Source organism: Gracilinanus agilis, chromosome 4 (assembly GCF_016433145.1).
Source record: "Gracilinanus agilis isolate LMUSP501 chromosome 4, AgileGrace, whole genome shotgun sequence".
Lineage (NCBI taxonomy): Eukaryota > Metazoa > Chordata > Mammalia > Didelphimorphia > Didelphidae > Gracilinanus > Gracilinanus agilis.
Window position 1 is genome coordinate 258,912,574 of NC_058133.1, and position 8,554 is coordinate 258,921,127.

Genomic DNA, 8,554 nt, shown 5'->3' on the forward strand with positions numbered 1-8,554 from the left:
TTTTTTTGCTTGACTATGTCTATTTTTACAAAGGTTTGGGTTTTCTTTTTTATTCAGAGGTAGAGAAATGAGTTAAGAGATAGGAGAAAAATAATAGATGCTTGAAAACTGAAATATTTTTTTTTGCTCCTCTCATTTTCTTTCATTACAGATAACCAAATATTTTTAATGTTTAAAAAAATTGTTTACACATTCTCTCCCTCCTTCTCCTCACCCCTCTTTCAGAAGACAAGCAATATGATTTAGATTACACATGTGCAATTGTGCAAAACATTTCCATATTATCCATGTTGCAAAACATATATCAAAATAAATAAGATCAATAAATTAAAGAGTGTATTCTTCAATCTGCATTCAGATTCTATAAATTCTTTCTCTGGAGATAGGTAGCATTTTTCATCATAAATCTTTCAGAATTGTCTTGTATCACTGTATTGCTGAGAATACCAAAATTATTCTCAGTTGATTATCATACATGCTCTTACAATGTGCAATGTTCTCCTGGTTCTGTTTGTTTCACTTTGCATCAGTTCATGTAAGTCTTCCCAGGTTTTTCTGAGAGTATCCTGCTTGTCATTTCTTATAACACATTAGTATTCCATCACAACTATATACCACAACGTGTTCGATCATTCCTCAGTTGATAGGCATCCCCTCAATTTCCAATTCTTTGCCACCACATAAAGCACTGCTATAAATAATTTTTTACACATTTGTCTTTTCCCTTTTTAAAAAATCTCTTTGGGATACATAGATCTCTTAGGATATAAATATGCTGGGTCAAAAGATATGCACAGTTTTGTAGTCCTTTGGTCACAGTTCCAAATTACACTCCAGAATGGTTGGACCAGTTCACAACTCAATAGCTGATTAGGAAAAACATTCTATCTCAACAAGCCTAGCAGCCAAGGACAAAAAGAGTCAACAAGAGGAGAGGGAAAGTTGCATTCCCTGAGTTTTCCTGGAGCCTTTACCCCCTGCTCTCTATCCAGGGCCATCAGGAGCCCTTCCTCTGACTGTGTGGGCTAAATGCTACCTGGTAGCATTTTGCTATACCTGGAAAGCTCTCCTGTCTTTACTTCTCTGGGAATAAGCCAGTGGAAAGAATTGGATGGACAATATTCCATAGAAAGATGTAGACTTATAACCAGCTTACTTTTAAGAAGTCTTAAAGCACCTACAATAATTCTTCGATGCTTGCTCTCTGATGTATCTTCATAGCTGTTCTCTTGTCTGCCTTTTATTTCTTTAGATCTTTATCCATTTCACTGATATTGGCCCAGTTTCATCACTCATCCTGCCAGGATGTCCTTCAGCAAGATCACTCTTTTGTTGTTCTTTTTGTTCATTCTTTTTCAGCCACATCCAACTATTCTTTGTGACCTCATTTGAAGTTTTCAGGGCAGATACTGGAATTGTTTGCCATTTACTTCTCCAGCTCATTTCATAGATGAAGAAATCAGGGCAAAGAGGATTAAGTGAGTTGCCCACGTAGACACAATAAGTAAATCTCTGAAGCTAGATTTAAACTCAGGAAGTAGAGCCTTCTTGACTCCAGACATAACACTTTATACACTGCCCCACCTAGCTACTTTATTCTACTTTGTATCAATCACATGTATATTTATATTTTCAACTCATTTTTCTAAATTGATTAGTTTCTTCATTTCCAGCGATTTCTCAGCAGTTACTACTTCCTTATTCAAAGAATTAGCCACAAAATCAGTTAGAAGTTACTTAAATAGCCACTTAGTCCAAACAAATACCATCCACCTAAAAAAATATCTACTGATTCTCTTCTATGTTTTCTATGTTTCTATGTTTCCTATAAGGCACATAGGTGGCACACGGAAGGTAATAGCCTATGTCAGTGATGGTAAACCTTTTAGAACCTTTTAGACACTATTTGCCATGCCATGCCCTCCCACAACCTACTGAGTCCCCACCACCCCATTTTGCCCAGACAGGGAGGGAGAAAAAGAGGGGAGTGGCCTGGGTACTCTGCTCACGGAAAGGAGGGCTGCTGGGTATAGGGGCAAGGAGGTTCAGTGGAGTGGAGAAATGAAGTAGTTTTGAAAACTTCAAATGAGGTCACAAAGAGTAGTTGGACATGGCTGCCATCACAGGCCTGTATTATCTTTGGGACATAAGAAATGAGAACTCAGAGGAGAAGCTATCCCCCAGTCATCTTTCCCTGGTATTCTCTTCCCTTCCCATAGAGACAGAATACGAGGCCTGGAGTCAGGAAGACCTGAATTCAAATCAAGTCTTAGATACTTACTAGCTGTGTGACCCTGGGCAAGTCATTTAACTCTGTTTGCCTCAGTTTCCTCATCTATAAAAAGAGCTGGAAAAGAAACTGGCAAACTACTTCCAGAATATTTTCACAAGAAAACCCCAAATGGGGTTACAATAGTCAGATATGACTGAACAACAACAAAAAAATTTTCCCTATAAATTCCTTCAGTAATTTTCCTATGTCTTGAGAAATGCCTGGGTTGGTTTTGGGGGGATTTTTTGGTTGTTGTTGTTACTACTATTGCTTTTCCAGTTCATTTTTTCTCTATGCCTCAGTATTTTTTTCTTCCTCTTCCTCATCCTTGAACCTCAGAACTCCTGCCAGCCTCAATCAAAGAAGCCAGAGGTCAACAGGAGCAAGACAGGAATTGGAGGCTTGAATATCCTTGGGTTTTTTGCACAATTCCACACAAGATTTCTCTCTCAGCTAAAAAAAGAAATACAGATTAAGGGAGAATCCTCAAAATCACCTCAAACTTCTCATCATTCTGCCTCACCACCAATCCAATCTTCATCCCAACCACTTACATACCCATTCTCTTTGCTTTGCCCCCTTTACTCCAGAGCCTCTCTGGGTCCATGGTCCTCAGAGCCTGCTGTGGGAGACATCTGACTCCTGTGTACTATCTTTGCCTGGTAACAGAGAGAAACAACCCAGTCAGGGACATATTTTAGAACAGGTACATGGAAGGAAGAGGACACTTACTGGATAAGCCTCTCCTCTAAGTTCTATTTTCTTATGTCCCAAAGATACTATAGGCCGGCTACCTTTTTCTGTCCTCCGTGTCAATCCTTTACTTACCTGCTGTCTGAATGTAGTCCCTGAATTGTCCACCTAGAACAGGAAAATAAATTCCAGTAGGAGTCAAAAAAAGGAGACCATGCTAAGGCCCAGAAGTTCACTGGTTTGTCCTGAAGACACAACAAGTTCCGATTGTGACTCCACCCCCACCTCTAGTAAAGTATCTAGATCCAACAAAAGAGAGAAAAGAGGTACTAGAATGGACACTTCTCAACCTCAAGTCCTGCACCCACAGGTTTCTAGCTCTGCTCTACAACACCCAGCTTGAGAGACACCCAGTTCCTCTGGCCAAAATCTCTGTATTCATTTTTGATCTGAGTCTAAAGCAGTTTCCCCATTCAGCCAGCCTTTTGTACCACTGCAAGGCATCCTCCTTAAAAATATTCTCTATTTGCAAGTTTCTTCATTAAGAGTCTATTAGTTTCTTTTATGGGGAAATAGAGGTCAACAAGAGAAAGCCAGAATCCCTTCTGTGCCTGCTGCCTAATAACCACTTTCCAGTGATCCCTACCTAAATTCAATTTTTTCCAGATCACAACTCCAGCAATAACTGCAGAAAGGAAAACAGCAATGACCCCCACAATGATCCAGATGAATGAGGCCTGGGGCTCTAAAATGGAATAGAAAAGTGTAAGTTCTTCTCTGGTGTGACTTTCACTAACCCCTTCCCCAATTCTCCCAAATAACTCCACATCCCTCTGCTCTTTTGGAATTCCCCAGCCCCTCCTCACTGTCCTTACCCCATTTTAGGGTGAGGGGCTCAGGCAGTCCCTTGTGCTGAACCAAGCAGGTATATTTGCCTTCCTGGCCCGAGGTCACCCCCACAGCTATCCACTTCTGGAAGGTGTCATCTCCCCCAGGCCTGGTCTCAATGAACTCGATGTCCTGGAACTGTTCTTCCCCATCCCTTAGCCAAATCAAGGAGATGTCAGCAGGATAAAAATCCTGGGCCCAGCACCTCAACATCACCTTCCCTTCATGGCTGACATGATGAGTCACTCTCACAGAGGGAGGGCCTATGGAAGAAAGGTTAGAAAAATTTACAGGGGCCTCTCTGCTTCAAAAGATCATGCATGAGGCCAAGTTCTACTTTAGAGGCACAAAAATCAGACTGGACATTTGAGGAAGAACATAAAGACTTTGTCTGGCTAGCCTTCACCCCTAAGGTCACCTCTAAATCTAGAAAAAGGTCTTGAAGCTGTGAGGAAAACAGAGAAGAATACAGTCCCATCTTGGAGAGATGGAAGCTTAGCCCCATCTCTCCTTGGTTCATATACAAGTTGGGGTCCAGAAGGAGATACACCTCAGGTGTAGAAATCCTGAATCAGAAATTTTCTGGATAGGGAAGAGAAATATGAAATATAGAGGGCAAGAGTTGAAGAAAGATGGGGCACCCCACCACCAACACTGCCGCGGGCCCCACCCCCCTTCAGCCTAGACTCAAATTGTAGTGAAGGAGACAAATGCTTAGTTGTGCCAGGAATATCTCCTTAGGAAACACTTTCTCTCCTGGCAGTTCTTGTCTTGTTCTTCCCTGTACCCCAAGGCAGGCTCGAAACAAACAAACAAAGAATTGGATCTAGATTGATTTATTTCTAGAAAAGGTTCTTGTCTCTTTAGACTCCCTGTGTCCCCTTCCTTCCCTTCCCGGCCGCTCCAGCGAGTTGTTTTGCAGATTCCAGGTAAAAGATCTCCTGAGCCTCATGGGGCAAGCACACATACCCTCAAGCCTCACACACTAACCCCCATCCCCACCCTCAGTCCCACACGTTAGAGGTCCGGATCCTTCCAACGTGAGGCAGATAAGTAGAGTCCTGGGTTCCAAACCTACTCCTCCACTCCCTAGGGAGTCCCAGCAATGAGAAACTGAACATGCAGTACCTGCGCGGAGAAGTGTCTCCTTCCCGCTCTCCAAGTACTTGTGAAGCCACTGCACGCACTTCTTCTCCAGATAAGCTTTCTGTCTCTGGGCTATGATCGGCTCCGCCTCCCACTTATGCTTGGAGTTCAGAGCCACGGAGTCCGCAGCCCTCCAGCTCAGCGTCTCGGAGTCCAGGGAGATGTAGTCGAGCCCATCGTAAGCGAATTGCTCGAACCCACGCCTGAAGATCCCGTTGCGAGACACTTCGCATCCGACCAGGCGCTGGTAAGTGTGAAGTCCTGACCAACCGCAGAATAGAGCTCGATCAGGCCAGCTCACGCACTCAACTGCGCTCGCCCACGTCCTCTCCCGGCGCTAAGGGATAGGTCTAACTGCTTGATCTCCGGGAGCGTTCAGGTCCCTTCTTTCCCTTCTATCTTTCCCTTGTCCCGCCTCCCATTCTTTCAGAGGCCTGGGGGCGCATAAAGGACCCCGGCTTCCTACAGCACTCACCACCCTCGCTCTGATTGTAATAGACCCGCAGATTCTGCAGGCCCATTTCGAAAGTCTGCGCGGTCTCCCTGGAAATCCGTGAGTTCTTCTCCCAGTAATCTTGGTCCATTTTGTCCATCCACGGCGCTCTGGGCTCCTCCCTCAGACTCGGGCTGTCGCCGTCAAAGCGCACGAATTGCAGATCGTCCACGTAGCCAACGGAGAAGAACCGCGGCTTTCTCCCGGGCAGAGACATGGAAGTTTGGAAATACCTCAGGGAGTGAAATGCTGAGGACAAAGACATCCACCTTGGGTTCAAGGTTAACAAAGGCCTTGCTCTGCTTCCCCAGGCCCTGCTTCAGTTGCGTGTGCCACAAAGGCCCAGTTGTTCAAAGGAAAGTCATTACAATCTGGAGTCACTCCAACAGAAGCCGCTGCTGCCGCCAGTTTCCCCCCTCGCCCTTTATCTCTCCTCTCTCCTCACTCAGCCCTTAATTCTAACGTCTTTGGCCTCTTTTCATTTCGCTCTAATTCCTCCCAATACCAGCCTTAACCCACTCCCTTTTTGGAAATGCCCTCTTCCTTTTCTGTCCTGTAATAATTACTCACAATTATATAACGGATCTAAATTTACAAAATTCCTCACAGCTACCCTTGTTGTGGGAGAAACACACCCAAGTTTAATGCAGAGTCTCATCCCAAGAATGGGAGACTCAAACTGTCTTCAATCCAAAAGAAAAGAATTTTATTTGAAGAAGAGGTTTACTTTGGTATAATAGCCTGATAGCTGGTGGAATAGCCTAGGGGGCAATCAAATAGCACTAGGGAACATGGATAAACCCTGGGGCTGGTAGAATAGCCTTTCTGGAGCTGATAGAATAGCAGCCCTCCAAATGCAAAATAGCAGCTCTTTGCTGATGGAATAGCAGCTCCATAGCCCTGGGCTGACGGAATAGCAGCTCTCAGGTGATGGAGTAGCTCTTGGGGCTGATGGAAATAGCCCAATAGGTAATGGAATAGCAACCCCAGGTGTGGATCAGAGTTTGCGTACTTATTGAGGGTCTGGGAATTTCTAGAGAAATCTCCACCTTTTCTCCAACAGCCTGAAAACCCTAGAAAAATGGGCATGCCCAAACTCAGGTGGAGGTATGTTTTGGGGTTTGACATGTACAACATAGGGAATAAGGAGCGTGCAGGTTTGAGGAATCTTTCTGGAATGCCAGGGGCCCTGTCCACCTTGTCATCATTTATCCATGTGGGAGAGATCTTGCTACCCTTCTGGAATGAGAATATGGAGGGAGGGTGCAGTACATGGGAGGACCACTATAGGCAATTAATTAATTATATCATAAAGTTCTGAATTAAAGAAAATATGGAACAACATGAGTAATTAATAAAACACATTAGGCACAAAGCTGATGCCCAGCATAGAACATTACAGATCCAGTACAGAGTGGCTGACTGATCAATCTCCAACTCATGCTTGACTAATGCTGAAAATACAGGTTTTACAGTTGATGTTTAACTAATGCTAACTGGTGAGAAATACAAGATTTCAGAGTATGTTCCCATTACTTGTTCCCTGTTCCTCTTACTGCCCACTACCTGTTTCCATCACCCTGAGGTTCAAGGTTTCTCTTTCCTGACTCTATTTACCCCCTCCCTCCCACCATATGACCTCATCTTCAGGCATCCCTCTCCTGAGCTCTACCTTCCAGGCCTCCTAACCAATCTCTTCCCTCCTGTCCTCCTGTCCCCAGTCTCTTCCCCCCACTCCCAGCAGACCTCCCCAACTCCATCGTCTCCTGGGACTTTTCTTACTAAAAATACTGTCTCCCACCCTACCCCTTCTTAGATACTAAAGATCCCTGTTAGCTAGCTCTGCCCTCAACTTCTCTAGGACTTAAACTTGCCACTTCTACCTTAACTCCTTGTTTTCAACATTCCCAAAATAAGAGGAAGAACAACCAGATTTCTACCATCCAGATACTACTAGCTCCTAAGAAAGTAAACTTTCTATCCATTTCCATCCACTATCACCACCACATCTCTCTGGTTAGAACAACTCAAACCTGAGGATTAGGATGGCTTTCTCCTGGAATCCCAGTTGGGGATAGGGATGGGGATGGGAAAGACCCTTTTCATATAATAATTAGTCAATGGTCAATCTGTCCAGTCTCCAGTCATCTGTTTAATTCTGTAAACTACTCAACTGTCCAAATGAACTGGAGAAAGAAGTGGCAAGTTCCATCATAATTGCCAAGAAAACCCCACATGCAGTCAGGAAGAGTCTGACAAGACTGAAAAAATGACCAAACAACAATATTCTTTACTCACCCGCTTTAATCTCTGGCAGCACCACAATCTCCAACAAAAGGGGAAAAAACACAATGGACTCCATGGTAAAGAACTGTCAGTAGTCTGCCAGTAGCAAATAAGCAATAACAAGTTGTTTTTAACAAACTTTAGGAAGAGTGTGTTAAGGAAGATAGGCAGAACATAACTGTCAGATAAAGTCAAAACTGGAAAGTGACACTACAGAACTACCCCATGCATTCTAAAACATAAAGTGAAAAACAAAGCTGAAAGTGAAGGGTCAGAAAAAAGAATCTAAATATTTCTGGTTTTGCATTTTTATAATAATGCTATTTTGAAATAAAGATTATGTCAACTCAAAATAAAATATCATGACAAGTTAAAAAAAATTTTGTATCAACTTCAGTATAGTTGTTGAGCTTTCTATTTCTTGCTAGGAAAGGTGAGCTCTACTTGAACTAAAGAGTTACTATCTTTTTTTTAAGTTTTTAATTTTTTTCCCCCAGATTACATCAGTACAATTTTGTCTTTTTTTATTTAAAACCCTTCTCTTCTGTCTTAGAATCAGTACTACATATTAGTTCTAAAGCAGCAGAGCAGTAAGGGCAGGGCAATGGGGGTTAAGGACTTGCCCAGAATCATACAGCTAGGAAGCATCTGACACAAGATTTGAACCCAGGACCTCTAAGGCTGACTCTCAAACCACTAAGTCACTTAGCTGCCTCCAGTACAATTTTTAATAATCACTTTCTGACATTTTGTAATCCATGTTCTCTCTCTTACTC

At 43.2% G+C, this 8,554-nt stretch overlaps 1 protein-coding gene across 1 annotated transcript; it reads right to left on the reverse strand.

Moving 5' to 3' along the window:
* Positions 1-2,467: 2,467 nt before the first annotated feature.
* LOC123243714 (HLA class I histocompatibility antigen, alpha chain G-like) lies at positions 2,468-7,854 on the reverse strand. Its single transcript, XM_044671767.1, has 8 exons — positions 7,791-7,854; positions 5,475-5,741; positions 4,982-5,260; positions 3,841-4,116; positions 3,595-3,710; positions 3,101-3,133; positions 2,892-2,931; positions 2,468-2,725 (listed from the first exon to the last, which is right to left on the reverse strand). The coding sequence occupies exons 1-8, from the start codon at positions 7,852-7,854 to the stop codon at positions 2,646-2,648; spliced, it is 1,155 nt and encodes a 384-aa protein (XP_044527702.1). The 3' UTR covers positions 2,468-2,645.
* Positions 7,855-8,554: the final 700 nt, after the last annotated feature.

Excerpts from the sequence above, each read along its gene's own strand:
- LOC123243714 (XM_044671767.1), bottom strand. The coding sequence starts at position 7,854 with ATGGAGTCCATTGTGTTTTTTCCCCTTTTGTTGGAGATTGTGGTGCTG. Across the intron at positions 5,742-7,790 it reads GCTGCCAGAGATTAAAGCGG|CATTTCACTCCCTGAGGTAT; the intron begins GTGAGTAAAGAA and ends CTTTGTCCTCAG. Across the intron at positions 2,726-2,891 it reads TCAGATGTCTCCCACAGCAG|CTGAGAGAGAAATCTTGTGT; the intron begins GCTCTGAGGACC and ends TTCTTTTTTTAG.